At 35.5% G+C, this 18,221-nt stretch overlaps 1 protein-coding gene across 5 annotated transcripts in view; it reads right to left on the minus strand.

Annotated features, from left to right (window-relative positions):
- Positions 1-18,221, minus strand: part of myo1g (myosin IG) — a 94,773-nt gene that overhangs the window by 61,985 nt on the left and 14,567 nt on the right. The window contains exon 1 of one of the 5 annotated variants that reach the window (XM_062984415.1): positions 1,980-2,350. The exons of 3 other annotated variants lie outside the window; for them this stretch is intronic. In XM_062984415.1, the coding sequence (XP_062840485.1) occupies positions 1,980-2,065 (86 nt within the window). In that variant the 5' untranslated portion in view covers positions 2,066-2,350. Of the gene's footprint in view, positions 1-1,979; positions 2,351-18,221 lie in introns of those variants that run through there. One more of the 5 variants, XM_062984411.1, reaches the window with a different exon arrangement.

The following is an 18,221-nucleotide window of genomic DNA, read 5'->3' on the forward strand; positions in this document are numbered from 1 at the left end:
AGTCACATAGATGAAAAACAACAGGAAAAACTCAGCCGCTATCAGGACCTCAAGATTGAACTTCAAAGACTCTGGCAGAAACCAGTGCAGGTGGTCCCGGTGGTGATGGGCACACTGGGTGCTGTGCCAAAAGATCTCAGCCGGCATTTGGAAACAATAGACATTGACAAAATTACGACCTGCCAAGTGCAGAAGGCCACCCTGCTGGGATCTGCACACATCATCCGAAAATACATCACACAGTCCTAGACACTTGGGAAGTGTTCGACTTGTGGTTTTGTGATATGAAATCCAGCATGTCTATCTTGTTTGCTGTGTCATACAACGTCGTTGTGTCAATAATAATAATAATAATAATAATAATAATAATAATAATAATAATAATAAGGTAGAAAGAGTCCCTATTAATCCTCTGCCGTCCAATTTTCCCGGCTGCTTTTCAAATGTCCCGGCTTCCCTATTTCCTTCCCCCTTTGTCCCCAACTAACTTCAATAGGTGCCAAAATATAGTTGGTGATAATAATAATAATAATAATAAGGTAGAAAGAATCCCTATTAATCCTCTGCTGTCCAATTTCCCCGCCTGCTTTTCAAATGTCCCGGCTTCCCTCTTTCCCTCCCCCTTTGTCCCCAACTTGCTTCAATAGGTGCCAAAATATAGATGGTGATAATAACAATAAGAATAATAATAATAATAATAAAGTAGAAAGAGTCCCTATTAATCCTCTGCCGTCCAATTTTCCCGGCTGCTTTTCAAATGTCCCGGCTTCCCTCTTTCCCTCCCCCTTTGTCCCCAACTTGCTTCAATAGGTGCCAAAATATAGATGGTGATAATAATAATAATAATAATAATAATAATAATAATAATAATAAGGTAGAAAGAGTCCCTATTAATCCTCTGCCGTCCAATTTTCCCGGCTGCTTTTCAAATGTCCCGGCTTCCCTCTTTCCCTCCCCCTTTGTCCCCAACTTGCTTCAATAGGTGCCAAAATATAGTTGGTGATAATAATAATAATAATAAGGTAGAAAGCGTCCCTATTAATCCTCTGCCGTCCAATTTTCCCGGCTGCTTTTCAAATGTCCCGGCTTCCCTATTTCCTTCCCCCTTTGTCCCCAACTTGCTTCAATAGGTGCCAAAATATAGATGGTGATAATAATAATAATAATAAGGTAGAAAGTCCCTATTAATCCTCTGCCGTCCAATTTCCCCGGCTGCTTTTCAAATGTCCCGGCTTCCCTATTTCCTTCCCCCTTTGTCCCCAACTTGCTTCAATAGGTGCCAAAATATAGATGGTGATAATAATAATAATAAGGTAGAAAGAATCCCTATTAATCCTCTGCTGTCCAATTTTCCCGGCTGCTTTTCAAATGTCCCGGCTTCCCTCTTTCCCTCCCCCTTTGTCCCCAACTAGCTTCAATAGGTGCCAAAATATAGATGGTGATAATAATAATAATAATAATAATAATAATAATAATAATAAGGTAGAAAGCGTCCCTATTAATCCTCTGCCGTCCAATTTTCCCGGCTGCTTTTCAAATGTCCCGGCTTCCCTATTTCCTTCCCCCTTTGTCCCCAACTAGCTTCAATAGGTGCCAAAATATAGATGGCGATAATAATAATAATAATAATAATAATAATAATAATAATAATAAGGTAGAAAGAGTCCCTATTAATCCTCTGCCGTCCAATTTCCCCGCCTGCTTTTCAAATGTCCCGGCTTCCCTATTTCCTTCCCCCTTTGTCCCCAACTAGCTTCAATAGGTGCCAAAATATAGATGGTGATAATAATAATAATAATAATAAGGTAGAAAGAATCCCTATTAATCCTCTGCTGTCCAATTTTCCCGGCTGCTTTTCAAATGTCCCGGCTTCCCTATTTCCTTCCCCCTTTGTCCCCAACTTGCTTCAATCGGTGCAAAAGTGGGAGAAGGGGAATCTTGTCCTTGCCTGGTTGTCTCCCAATCATTCCTCCATGTACCTGAGCTTCAGGTTGTCCAGGAAGGCCTCCATGGTGACCTGGTCCAGGAGCACAAAGTCCGCCTTGCCGAACTCCAGGCTCTCCATGGCGGCCTCCTTCGAACCCAGGCCCCGAAAGAGAGCGAAGAGTCAGTCCTATGGGGAGGCAATGCTCTGCCCCACCGGAGATGCGACCCGAATGACTCAACCGCCCGGCAACAGGGCCGGCTTCCTGCTCCTCGGAGGCTGAGAGGGTGGGGCCCTGTGGTTTGCAGAGAGGCTCCGGGTTCCGGTCCTTCGTCATGAAATGTCATGGCAGCCCTGCAAGCCGGCAGCATGGGGTGCATCCTCACTGGGAATTATTGCAGCAAATTATGGGATTGGGGCGTGAACTGGGAACCGGTTAAACTAGGCATGGGCAAATTTTGGCCCTCCAGGTGTTTTGGACTGCAACTCCCACAATTCCTAACAGCCGGTAGGCTGTTAGGAATTGTGGGAGTTGGAGTCCAAAACACCTGGAGGGCCCAAGTTTGCCCGTGAGTCTCGGGAGTCTTTGTCAATCACAAGCTGAGCACGAGCCAACAGTGTGATGCAGCGGCGAAAAAAGCCAATGCCATTCTAGCCTGAATTTTGCAGTAAATTATGGCATTGCAAAGTGGATTGGGAACTGGTTAACTGGTTGATCCTAACAATGCTTTCATCCAATGACTTCTTCACGCTGGAGAGAAGCAACTATGATTCTCGGAGTCTTCACAAGCTGAGCATGAGCCAAAACTGTGATGCAGCAGCTAAAGTAACCAATGCCATTCTAGCCTGAATTTTGCAGTAAATTATGAGATTGCAAAGTGGATTGGGAACTGGTTAACCAGTTGATCCTAATGAATGCTTTCATCCAAGGGCTTTTCATCTTGGAGAGAAGCAACTATGAATCTCGGAGTCTTCACAAGCTGAGCACGAGCCAAAACTGTGATGCAGCAGCTAAAGTAACCAATGCCATTCTAGCCTGAATTTTGCAGTAAATTATGAGATTGCAAAGTGGATTGGGAACTGGTTAACCAGTTGATCCTAATGAATGCTTTCATCCAAGGGCTTTTCATCTTGGAGAGAAGCAACTATGAATCTCGGAGTCTTCACAAGCTGAGCACGAGCCAAAACTGTGATGCAGCAGCTAAAGTAACCAATGCCATTCTAGCCTGAATTTTGCAGTAAATTATGGGATTGCAAAGTGGATTGGGAACTGGTTAACTGGTTGATCCTAACAATGCTTTCATCCAATGACTTCTTCACGCTGGAGAGAAGCAACTATGATTCTCGGAGTCTTCACAAGCTGAGCACGAGCCAAAACTGTGATGCAGCAGCTAAAGTAACCAATGCCATTCTAGCCTGAATTTTGCAGTAAATTATGGGATTGCAAAGTGGATTGGGAACTGGTTAACCGGTTGATCCTAATGAATGCTGTCACCCAAGGGCTTTTCATCTTGGAGAGAAGCAACTATGATTCTCGGAGTCTTCACAAGCTGAGCACGAGCCAACAGTGTGATGCAGCGGCGAAAAAAGCCAATGCCATTCTAGCCTGAATTTTGCAGTAAATTATGGCATTGCAAAGTGGATTGGGAACTGGTTAACTGGTTGATCCTAACAATGCTTTCATCCAATGACTTCTTCACGCTGGAGAGAAGCAACTATGAATCTCGGAATTTTCACAAGCTGAGCACGAGCCAAAACTGTGATGCAGCAGCTAAAGAAACCAATGCCATTCTAGCCTGAATTTTGCAGTAAATTATGGGATTGCAAAGTGGATTGGGAACTGGTTAACCAGTTGATCCTAATGAATGCTTTCCTCCAAGGGCTTTTCATCTTGGAGAGAAGCAACTATGATTCTCGGAGTCTTCACAAGCTGAGCACGAGCCAACAGTGTGATGCAGCGGCGAAAAAAGCCAATGCCATTCTAGGCTGAATTTTGCATCCAAATTGTTAAATTATGGGATTGTGAAGTGGACTGGGAACTGGTTAACCGGTTGTTCCTAATGAATGCTTTCCTCCAAGGGCTTTTCATCTTGGAGAAGCAACTATGAATTTCAGAGTCTTTGTCAAGCTGAGCACGAGCCAAAACTGTGATGCAGCAGCGAAAAAAAGCCAATGCCATTCTAGCCTGAATTTTGCATCCAATGCATCTAATAAATTATGGGATTGTGAAGTGGACTGGGAATCGGTCAACGGCTCCTCTTCTTTGTCCCGGAGAGAAGTGATTATGAATCTCAGAGTCTTCGTCAATCACAAGCTTTTTTAATTGTGTCAGAAGCAAATTGAGAATATCCTGCAAGTCGCTTCTGGTGTGAGAGAATCGGCCGTCTACAGAGACGTTGCCCAGGGGACACTGCCTGGATGTGTTACCATCCTGCGGGAGCCTTCTCTCATGTCCTTGCATGGGAAGCTGGAGCTGACAGACAGGAGCTCACCCCATTTTGTAGATTCAAACCACCGACCTTCAGGTCTTCGGGTCTGCGGTTCGGCGGCCCAAGGGTTGAACCCATTTCGTCACCGCAGATCCTAATCACAAGCTGAGTATGAGCCAATACTGTGATGCAGCAGCCAAAAAAGCCAATGCCATTCTAGGCTGAATTTTTGCATCTAATTCACCTGGGAATTAACGCAGTAAATTATGGGATTGTGAAGTGGATTGGCAACTAGTTAACCGGTTGATCTTAACAAATGCTTTCATCCAAGGGCTCCTTCATGGTGGAGAAAAGTGACTATGAATCTCGGAGTTTTCAAAAATCATAAGCCAACCATGTGATGCTGCAGCTAAAAAAGCCAATGCCATTCTAGGCTGAATTTTTGCATCTAATTCACCTGGGAATTAACGCAGTAAATTATGGGATTGTGAAGTGGATTGGCAACTAGTTAACCGGTTGACCTAAACAAATGCTTTCATCCAAGGGCTCCTTCATGGTGGAGAAAAGTGACTATGAATCTCGGAGTTTTCATAAATCATAAGCCAACCATGTGATGCTGCAGCTAAAAAAGCCAATGCCATTCTAGGCTGAATTTTTGCATCTAATTCACCTGGGAATTAACACAGTAAATTATGGGATTGTGAAGTGGATTGGCAACTAGTTAACCGGTTGACCTAAACAAATGCTTTCATCCAAGGGCTCCTTCATGGTGGAGAAAAGTGACTATGAATCTCGGAGTTTTCATAAATCATAAGCCAACCATGTGATGCTGCAGCTAAAAAAGCCAATGCCATTCTAGGCTGAATTTTTGCATCTAATTCACCTGGGAATTAACACAGTAAATTATGGGATTGTGAAGTGGATTGGCAACTAGTTAACCGGTTGATCTTAACAAATGCTTTCATCCAAGGGCTCCTTCATGGTGGAGAAAAGTGACTATGAATCTCGGAGTTTTCATAAATCATAAGCCAACCATGTGATGCTGCAGCTAAAAAAGCCAATGCCATTCTAGGCTGAATTTTTGCATCTAATTCACCTGGGAATTAACGCAGTAAATTATGGGATTGTGAAGTGGATTGGCAACTAGTTAACCGGTTGACCTAAACAAATGCTTTCATCCAAGGGCTCCCTCATGGTGGAGAAAAGTGACTATGAATCTCGGAGTTTTCATAAATCATAAGCCAACCATGTGATGCTGCAGCTAAAAAAGCCAATGCCATTCTATTCTGAATTTCCTAGGCCCAGGGCTATTCAATTTCTGTATCGATGACTTGGATGATAGAATAGGAGGCATGCTTGTCAAATATGTGCAGATGACACCAAACAGACCGGAAACAGTAGCTGGATGGTCATCTGCCAGGAGGGCTTGGGTTGTGCTTAATAGAAGGGGTTGGACTGGATGGCCTTTGGGTGCCCCTTCTAGTTAGAAAACATGTGGGATAGCACAGCATTTGAGACTGTCCGCGTCATCCATCGAGGGTATGGCACGCAAGACTTCTGCATTTTTTGGGTTCCCACCCCCAACCGAGTCTGTTGTTCGGAGTTTGGTTCCGCAAATTTGTGTGACATTTGCGTGTCCGTCTTTCCTTCCCGAAAAGGAATAACTCACCTCTGAAATGTGGGCAAAACGGGCCTCCCTTCCTTCCTTCCTCTCTTAAAGCACCAAAAAACCACGTTCAGGTGAGTCATAGGGGACTAGGAAGCCTTCAGACCTGGCTTAAAATATTATAAAATATTATATTACATTATGATATAATATGGTGATGATAATGATCATAGTAATGATCATAGTATAATAATATAATAGAATAATATATAATAATATTATAATTATATTACTATAATATAAAATATTGTAGTATAATAGGGTGATGATAATGATAATAGTAATGAATAATATATAATAATATTATAATTATATTACTATAATATAAAATATTGTAGTATAATATGGTGATGATAATGATCATAGTAATGATCATAGTATAATAATATAATAGAATAATATATAATAATATTATAATTATATTACTATAATATAAAATATTGTAGTATAATATGGTGATGATAATGATAATAGTAATGAATAATATATAATAATATTATAATTATATTACTATAATATAAAATATTGTAGTATAATATGGTGATGATAATGATCATAGTAATGAATAATATATAATAATATTATAATTATATTACTATAATATAAAATATTGTAGTATAATATGGTGATGATAATGATCATAGTAATGATCATAATATAATAATATAATTGAATAATATATCATAATATTATAATTATATTACTATAATATAAAATATTGTAGTATAATATGGTGATGATAATGATCATAGTAACGATGATAGTATAATAATATAATTGAATAATATATCATATTATAATTATATTACTATAATATAAAATATTGTAGTATAATATGGTGATGATAATGATCATAGTAATGATCATAGTATAATAATATAATTGAATAATATATAATAATATTATAATTATATTACTATAATATAAAATATTGTAGTATAATATGGTGATGATAATGATCATAGTAATGATCATAATATAATAATATAATTGAATAATATATCATAATATTATAATTATATTACTATAATATAAAATATTGTAGTATAATACGGTGATGATACTGATAATAGTAATGATGATAGTATAATAATATAATTGAATAATATATAATAATATTATAATATTACTATAATATAAAATATTGTAGTATAATATGGTGATGATAATGATAATAGTAATGATCATAGTATAATAATATAATTGAATAATATATAATAATATTATAATTATATTACTATAATATAAAATATTGTAGTATAATATGGTGATGATAATGATCATAGTAATGATCATAATATAATAATATAATTGAATAATATATCATAATATTATAATTATATTACTATAATATAAAATATTGTAGTATAATACGGTGATGATAATGATCATAGTAATGATCATAATATAATAATATAATTGAATAATATATAATAATATTATAATTATATTACTATAATATAAAATATTGTAGTATAATATGGTGATGATAATGATCATAGTAATGATCATAATATAATAATATAATTGAATAATATATCATAATATTATAATTATATTACTATAATATAAAATATTGTAGTATAATATGGTGATGATAATGATCATAGTAACGATGATAGTATAATAATATAATTGAATAATATATCATATTATAATTATATTACTATAATATAAAATATTGTAGTATAATATGGTGATGATAATGATCATAGTAATGATCATAGTATAATAATATAATTGAATAATATATAATAATATTATAATTATATTACTATAATATAAAATATTGTAGTATAATATGGTGATGATAATGATCATAGTAATGATCATAATATAATAATATAATTGAATAATATATAATAATATTATAATTATATTACTATAATATAAAATATTGTAGTATAATATGGTGATGATAATGATCATAGTAATGATCATAATATAATAATATAATTGAATAATATATCATAATATTATAATTATATTACTATAATATAAAATATTGTAGTATAATATGGTGATGATACTGATCATAGTAATGATGATAGTATAATAATATAATTGAATAATATATAATAATATTATAATTATATTACTATAATATAAAATATTGTAGTATAATAGGGTGATGATAATGATAATAGTAATGATGATAGTATAATAATATAATTGAATAATATATAATAATATTATAATTATATTACTATAATATAAAATATTGTAGTATAATAGGGTGATGATAATGATCATAGTAATGATGATAGTATAATAATATAATTGAATAATATATAATAATATTATAATTATATTACTATAATATAAAATATTGTAGTATAATATGGTGATGATAATGATCATAGTAATGATCATAATATAATAATATAATTGAATAATATATAATAATATTATAATTATATTACTATAATATAAAATATTGTAGTATAATATGGTGATGATAATGATCATAGTAATGATCATAATATAATAATATAATTGAATAATATATCATAATATTATAATTATATTACTATAATATAAAATATTGTAGTATAATATGGTGATGATACTGATCATAGTAATGATGATAGTATAATAATATAATTGAATAATATATAATAATATTATAATTATATTACTATAATATAAAATATTGTAGTATAATAGGGTGATGATAATGATAATAGTAATGATGATAGTATAATAATATAATTGAATAATATATAATAATATTATAATTATATTACTATAATATAAAATATTGTAGTATAATAGGGTGATGATACTGATCATAGTAATGATGATAGTATAATAATATAATTGAATAATATATAATAATATTATAATTATATTACTATAATATAAAATATTGTAGTATAATATGGTGATGATAATGATCATAGTAATGATCATAATATAATAATATAATTGAATAATATATAATAATATTATAATTATATTACTATAATATAAAATATTGTAGTATAATATGGTGATGATAATGATCATAGTAATGATCATAATATAATAATATAATTGAATAATATATCATAATATTATAATTATATTACTATAATATAAAATATTGTAGTATAATATGGTGATGATACTGATCATAGTAATGATGATAGTATAATAATATAATTGAATAATATATAATAATATTATAATTATATTACTATAATATAAAATATTGTAGTATAATAGGGTGATGATAATGATAATAGTAATGATGATAGTATAATAATATAATTGAATAATATATAATAATATTATAATTATATTACTATAATATAAAATATTGTAGTATAATAGGGTGATGATAATGATCATAGTAATGATCATAGTATAATAATATAATTGAATAATATATAATAATATTATAATTATATTACTATAATATAAAATATTGTAGTATAATAGGGTGATGATAATGATAATAGTAATGATCATAGTATAATAATATAATTGAATAATATATAATAATATTATAATTATATTACTATAATATAAAATATTGTAGTATAATATGGTGATGATAATGATCATAGTAATGATCATAGTATAATAATATAATTGAATAATATATCATAATATTATAACTATATTACTATAATATAAAATATTGTAGTATAATATGGTGATGATACTGATAATAGTAATGATGATAGTATAATAATATAATTGAATAATATATAATAATATTATAATTATATTACTATAATATAAAATATTGTAGTATAATAGGGTGATGATAATGATAATAGTAATGATCATAGTATAATAATATAATTGAATAATATATAATAATATTATAATTATATTACTATAATATAAAATATTGTAGTATAATACGGTGATGATACTGATAATAGTAATGATGATAGTATAATAATATAATTGAATAATATATAATAATATTATAATTATATTACTATAATATAAAATATTGTAGTATAATATGGTGATGATACTGATAATAGTAATGATGATAGTATAATAATATAATTGAATAATGCATAATAATATTATAATTATATTACTATAATATAAAATATTGTAGTATAATATGGTGATGATAATGATAATAGCAATGATCATAGTATAATAATATAATTGAATAATATATAATAATATTATAATTATATTACTATAATATAAAATATTGTAGTATAATATGGTGATGATAATGATAATAGTAATGATGATAGTATAATAATATAATAGAATAATATATAATAATATTATAATTATATTACTATAATATAAAATATTGTAGTATAATATGGTGATGATACTGATAATAGTAATGATGATAGTATAATAATATAATTGAATAAAATATTATAATATGGTGATGATAACGATAATAGTAATGATGATAATATAATACTATTATATAATAATATATAATTTTATAATATTATATAATACTATTATAATATTATTATATAAAATATTATATTATAATATGGTGATGATAACGATGATAGTGATAATAATATAATACTATTATGTAATAACATATAATTATAATTTTATAATATTATATTATACTATTATAACATTATAAAAATAATATGTTATAATAATATATAATATTATAATTATAATGAATAATTATATTATAATATGGTGATGATAACGATAATAGTGATAATATAATACTATTATATAATACTATATAATTACAATTTTATAATATTATATAATACTATTATAACATTATAAAAATAATATATTATAATAATATATAATATTATAATTATAATAAATAATATTATAATATGGTGATGATAACGATAATAGTGATAATAATATAATACTATTATATAATACTATATAATTACAATTTTATAATATTATATAATAATATTATAACATTACAAAAATAATATAATAATATATAATATAATTATAATAAATAATTATATTATAATATGGTGATGATAACGATAATAGTGATAATAATATAATACTATTATATAATACTATATAATTATAATTTTATATAATATAATACTATTATAACATTATAAAAATAATATATTATAATAATATATAATATTATAATCATAATAAACAATTATATTATAATAAGGTAATAATAATAGCAATGAATTTTATTTATTACCTACATCTTGTCACATCTCAAGGCGGGGTATAGTGTGGTTAAAATGCACAGATTAAGCACAATAAAATTAAGAAACATATTATCTTATATTAGAATTGGAAAGGGGCCCCAAAGGTCATCCAGCCCAACCTCCTTCTGCTAGGCCAAGCACTCCCAACAGATAGCCATCAACACTCTGTTTAAAAACCTATATAAGGAGATTCCTCCAGGCTCCCAGCAATCTATATTTCATTCGATTTGAAAGGGGACCCCAAAGGTCATCCAGTCCAAGCCCTCCCGACAGATGGCCACCCAGTCTCTGATTAAAGACCTCCAGAGAAGGATCATAGAATCCTAGTCTTGGAAGGGAACCCCAAAGGCCATCCAGTTGAGCCCAATATCCTGGGAATTTTAGTTCTACAAGACCGTTAGCCTTCACTTCCAAAGGCTACAGTGCCCAGGGATGAATTGCCTTGAACTATGGGAGTTAAAGTGGTGTCAAACTGCATTCATTCTACAGTTTAGACCAGAGGTCCCCAAACTAAGGACCGGGGGCCGGATGCGGCCCATCGAAGCCATTTATCCGGCCCCCACGGCACAAGGGCAGAAGGGGGTTAAACTAAATGACCCAAGGGGTCTCTTCTTCTCTTACAACCCTTATTATTATTATTATTATTATTAATGACACAGCAAACAAGATAGATATGCTGGATTTCGTATCACAAAATCTCATTATTATTATTAACATTGAGGCTGGGTGGCCATCCGTCAGGGGTGTTTTGCTAGTGCTTTTGATGCATAAAGGCAGAAAGGGATTGGACTCAATGGCCCAAGGAGTCTCTTCCAACCCTCATTATTATTATTATTATTATTATTATTATTATTATTATTATTATTATTATTATTATTATTAACATTGAGGCTGGGTGGCCATCTGTCAGGGGTGCTTTGCTAGTGCTTTTGATGCATAAAGACAGAAGGGGATTGGACTCAATGGCCCAAAGGGTCTCTTCCAACCCTCTTTATTATTATTATTATTATTATTATTATTATTATTATTATTATTATTATTATTATTAACATTGAGGCTGGGTGGCCATCTGTCAGGGGTGCTTTGCTAGTGCTTTTGGTGCCCAAAGGCAGAAGGGGGTTGGACTCAATGGCCCAAGGAGTCTCTTCCAACCCTCATTATTATTATTATTATTATTATTATTATTATTATTATTATTATTATTATTATTATATAGTTTATATGTATATAATAATGTATACAATATATACATTGAGGCTGGGTGGCCATCTGTCAGGGGTGTTTTGCTAGTGCTTTTGATGCATAAAGGCAGAAGGGGATGGGACTCAATGGCCCAAAGGGTCTCTTCCAACACTTTATTATAATTATTATTATTATTATTATTATTATTATTATTATTATTAACATTGAGGCTGGGTGGCCGTCTGTCAGGGGAGCTTTGCTTGTGCTTTTGGTGCACAAAGGCAGAAAGGGATTGGACTCAATGGCCCAAGGAGTCTCTTCCAACCCTCATTATTATTATTATTATTATTATTATTATTATTATTATTATTATTATTTATTATTAACATTGAGGCTGGGTGGCCATCTGTCAGGGGTGCTTTGCTTGTGCTTTTGGTGCACAAAGGCAGGAGGAGATTGGACTCAATGGCCCAAGGGGTCTCTTCCAACCCTCTTTATTATTATTATTATTATTATTATTATTATTATTATTATTATTATTATTATTATTATATAGTTTATATGTATATAATAATGTATACAATATATACATTGAGGCTGGGTGGCCATCTGTCAGGGGTGTTTTGCTAGTGCTTTTGATGCATAAAGGCAGAAGGGGATTGGACTCAATGGCCCAAAGGGTCTCTTCCAACACTTTATTATTATTATTATTATTATTATTATTATTATTATTATTATTATTAACATTGAGGCTGGGCGGCCGTCTGTCAGGGGAGCTTTGCTTGTGCTTTTGGTGCACAAAGGCAAAAGGGGGTTGGGCTTAATGGCCCAAGGGGTCTCCTCCAACCCTCTTTATTATTATTATTATTATTAATAAAAATTGAGGCTGGGTGGCCATCTGTCAGGGGTGCTTTGCTTGTGCTTTCAGTGCACAAAGGCAGAAGGGGATTGGACTCAATGGCCCAAAGGGTCTCTTCCAACCCTTTTTTTAATTGTTGTTGTTGTTGTTGTTATTTTATTGTATGACACAGCAAACAAGATAGATATGTTGGAATAATAATAATAATAATAATAATAATAATTGCTCAGTGGCCAACTATATCCGGCCCTCCAACGGTCCGAAGAATCGTGAACCGGCCCCCTGTTTAAAAAGTTTGGGGACCCTTGGTTTAGACGCACCCATGGTTCACTAACATGATAGACGTTTGATCACTTCCCTGCTCTTTGTGGGTCAGGCTTTGAGAAATATGTTCGGACTATAACTCCCAGTGTTGTCGACCGCGTTTTTAGGGGATCGGGCCCCTTAAGGAGAGTCCCGATCCGGTCCTGAGAGAACGGACCTTGGCGGAGCCAATAGGAGAATATGAGCCGCAATACAACCTGGAGCCGAAATGAAGAAGGTCCGCCAAAGTTGAAGGAAAATCCGCCAAGGAGTCTTTATTGAGCGATTCAGCTGAAAAGGACACTAGTAGCGATCATTCAGCCTACTAGCGTACCATATAACCAAAATAAAGCCATATTTATACAATGTTTCAGTCTGACAGACCCTTGAATTTCCCGCCCCGCTCCCCCGCCCATCTGATCGCGGATAGGCTAGAGCAGGGGTCCCCAAACTTTTTAAACAGGGGGCCTGTTCACAATCCTTCGGACCGTTGGAGGGCTAGACTATAGTTGGCCACCGAGCAATAATAATAACAACAACAACAACAACAACAACAGCAATAATAATGATAATAATAAAGAGGGTTGGAAGAGACCCCTTGGGCCATTGAGTCCAATCCCCTTCTGCTTTTGTGTACCGAAAACACAAGCAAAGCACCCCTAACAGATGGCCTCCCAGCCTCAATGTTAATAATAATAATAATAATAATAATAATAATAATAATAATAATAATAATAATAATAAAGAGGGTTGGAAGAGATCCTTTGGGCCATTGAGTCCAATCCCCTTCTGCCTTTGTGCACCGAAAACACAAGCAAAGCACCCCTGATAGATGGCCACCCAGCCTCAATGTTTAACAACAACAACAACAGCAATAATAATAATAATAATAATAATAAGGGTTGGAAAAGACCCCTTGGGCCATTGAGTCCAATCCTCTTCTGCTTTTGTGTACCGAAAGCACAAGCAAAGCACCCCTGACAGATGGCCACCCAGCCTCAATATTAATAATAACAATAATAATAATAATAATAATAATAAAGAGGGTTGGAAGAGACCTCTTGGGCCATTGAGTCCAACCCCCTTCTGCCTCTGTGCACCAAAAGCAGATGCAAAGAACCCCTGAGAGATGGCCACTCATCTATAATAATAATAATAATAATAATAATAATAATAATAATAATAATAATAATAATAATAATAATAATAATGGTTGTAAGAGAAGAAGAGACCCCTTGGGTCATTTAGCCCAATCCCCTTATGCCCTTGTGCCTTGGGGGCCGGATAAATGGCTTCGATGGGCCGCATCCGGCCCCCGGGCCTTAGTTTGGGGACCCCTGGGCTAGAGGGTTGAACGAGGCGGGCTTTCGTTTCCCGCCTTGCTCTGCTGGCCCAATAGGGAGCTGCTTTTTGTCCCCACTCGGGCCAATCAGGGAGGAGAAGGCGGGAGTTATTGAAACAATGAAGTGACAGGGCAGGAAATATCATATTAATTCCTGCTAGACCGATTTCTAAAGGGATTAATGACAGCAATCAAGGGTTCCTGTCACGTATACAGATTTTAGATATGCCTTGGGGTGTCAGAGGTGGAAGTAAGGATGGGTGGTAATGAGCCATATTGACAGGCTCTGCAGGGCGCCTTCCTGAGGTGTCCTGGAATTTCCTTAGGATGAGATATGACAATGTTTGCCTTGGGGGCGAATCACCTTTTGTTTTTGGGAAGGGAAGCCTGGGTCATAGGAGCTGGGATGGGTTCTAGGGTTCAGGTTGAGTTCAGAATATTTCCTATTTGATTTCATGACTTGACAATTATATGAAATAAAATGAAAAATAAAACAAAGTTGGAATATAAACCCTGCTGGGAAAAATACATATTTTCCGGGGATCCCAAAGAGTACAAATACATATAGGCAGACAGATAGATTTCATGGAAATAAGGGAGAATCCATAAAAGTGAGTTACATTGCATAAGGGGGAATCATGAATGATATAAACAATTGAAAAACATTTGATAAATACGAAGTTCACAACATCTGGGGAACCCAATATGGAAATTCATAAAAGTGGAGTTTTAGCAGCATGATTTTACAATTCATGAAGTTGTCATCTCTTGCCTCAGAGTGCAGGGATAATCCACAGTGAACTCCAGTAAAAAGTCTCAATCACCTTCTACTATAAATATATGGAATATAGAACATAAAGTCTTGACTTTTGAACTATCTTTTACAAAGTCCTGGGGGGGGGGGGGGGAGGGTGGTCATCTCGATCACACCAGCGCCCTGGCCAGTGGTTTGGCCAAGCAAAGGGGAGTAAACAGGAAAAGATGACGGGAGAGAAAGGGCTTTAATGCTGCAACAGGCCACTCGTTTTGAAATGGCTGGCCACCCTTCTCATCTCGCTTCTTGCCTTTCTGGGCGAAACCTCCGGCTTCGTTCTGCGGTCAGTGGTGTCATTTCCTCTTCCGAGACAGGAAAGAGATGTGTTCAGAGCGGCCCTATAAAGCCCACAAGGCTTTTTTTAGTCATGGCAATATTCAGCTTGGATTTGAACCTACAGCGCCTGATATGGCTTGGCGGTCTCCCATCCAAGCACCATCCAGGGCCAGCCCTGCTTAGCTTCCAAGAAGCTGATGCCCTTTAGAGTATTTAGGGTTGCTTAAAAAAACCTTGTTAAAACTAGACATCAATAGAATCTTAAGAGTTGGGACCCCTAAGTGCCATCAAGTCCAACGCCATTCCACCAGGCAGGAAGACACAGCTAAAACCCTCCCAACAGATGGCCAGTCAGCCTTTGAATCTTAGACTATAGAGATGGAAGGGACCCCAAGGGTCATCAAGTCCAACCCCATTCCACCAGGCAGGAAGACACAGCTAAAGCCCTCCCAACAGATGGCCATTCAGCCTTTGAATCTTAGACTATAGAGATGGAAGGGACCCCAAGGGCCATCTAGTCCAACCCCATTCCACCAGGCAGGAAGACACAGCTAAAACCCTCCCAACAGATGGCCAGTCAGCCTTTGAATCTTAGACTATAGAGATGGAAGGGACCCCAAGGGTCATCAAGTCCAACCCCATTCCACCAGGCAGGAAGACACAGCTAAAACCCTCCCAACAGATGGCCAGTCAGCCTTTGAATCTTAGACTATAGAGATGGAAGGGACCCCAAGGGTCATCAAGTCCAACCCCATTCCACCAGGCAGGAAGACACAGCTAAAGCCTTCCCAACAGATGGCCATTCAGCCTTTGAATCTTAAGACTATAGAGATGGAAGGGACCCCAAGGGTCATCAAGTCCAACCCCATTCCACCAGGCAGGAAGACACAGCTAAAGCCCTCCCAACAGATGGCCAGTCAGCCTTTGAATCTTAAACTATAGAGATGGAAGGGACCCCAAGGGCCATCTAGTCCAACCTCATTCCACCAGGCAGGAAGACACAGCTAAAACCCTCCCAACAGATGGCCATTCAGCCTTTGAATCTTAAGACTATAGAGATGGAAGGGACCCCAAGGGCCATCTAGTCCAACCCCATTCCACCAGGCAGGAAGACACAGCTAAAACCCTCCCAACAGATGGCCATTCAGCCTTTGAATCTTAAGACTATAGAGATGGAAGGAACCCCAAGGGCCATCTAGTCCAACCCCATTCCACCAGGCAGGAAGACACAGCTAAAGCCCTCCCAACAGATGGCCATTCAGCCTTTGAATCTTAGACTATAGAGATGGAAGGAACCCCAAGGGCCATCTAGTCCAACCCCATTCCACCAGGCAGGAAGACACAGCTAAAGCCCTCCCAACAGATGGCCAGTCAGCCTTTGAATCTTAAGACTATAGAGATGGAAGGAACCCCAAGGGTCATCAAGTCCAACGCCATTCCACCAGGCAGGAAGACACAGCTAAAGCCCTCCCAACAGATGGCCAGTCAGCCTTTGAATCTTAAGACTATAGAGATGGAAGGAACCCCAAGGGCCATCTAGTCCAACCTCATTCCACCAGGCAGGAAGACACAGCTAAAGCCCTCCCAACAGATGGCCAGTCAGCCTTTGAATCTTAGACTATAGAGATGGAAGGGACCCCAAGGGTCATCAAGTCCAACGCCATTCCACCAGGCAGGAAGACACAGCTAAAACCCTCCCAACAGATGGCCATTCAGCCTTTGAATCTTAGACTATAGAGATGGAAGGGACCCCAAGGGTCATCAAGTCCAACGCCATTCCACCAGGCAGGAAGACACAGCTAAAGCCCTCCCAACAGATGGCCAGTCAGCCTTTGAATCTTAAGACTATAGAGATGGAAGGAACCCCAAGGGCCATCTAGTCCAACCCCATTCCACCAGGCAGGAAGACACAGCTAAAACCCTCCCAACAGATGGCCATTCAGCCTTTGAATCTTAGACTATAGAGATGGAAGGAACCCCAAGGGTCATCAAGTCCAACGCCATTCCACCAGGCAGGAAGACACAGCTAAAGCCCTCCCAACAGATGGCCATTCAGCCTTTGAATCTTAGACTATAGAGATGGAAGGGACCCCAAGGGCCATCTAGTCCAACCCCATTCCACCAGGCAGGAAGACACAGCTAAAGCCCTCCCAACAGATGGCCAGTCAGCCTTTGAATCTTAAGACTATAGAGATGGAAGGAACCCCAAGGGCCATCTAGTCCAACCCCATTCCACCAGGCAGGAAGACACAGCTAAAACCCTCCCAACAGATGGCCATTCA

Source organism: Anolis carolinensis, chromosome 6 (genome assembly GCF_035594765.1).
Source record: "Anolis carolinensis isolate JA03-04 chromosome 6, rAnoCar3.1.pri, whole genome shotgun sequence".
Taxonomy (NCBI): Eukaryota; Metazoa; Chordata; class Lepidosauria; order Squamata; family Dactyloidae; genus Anolis; species Anolis carolinensis.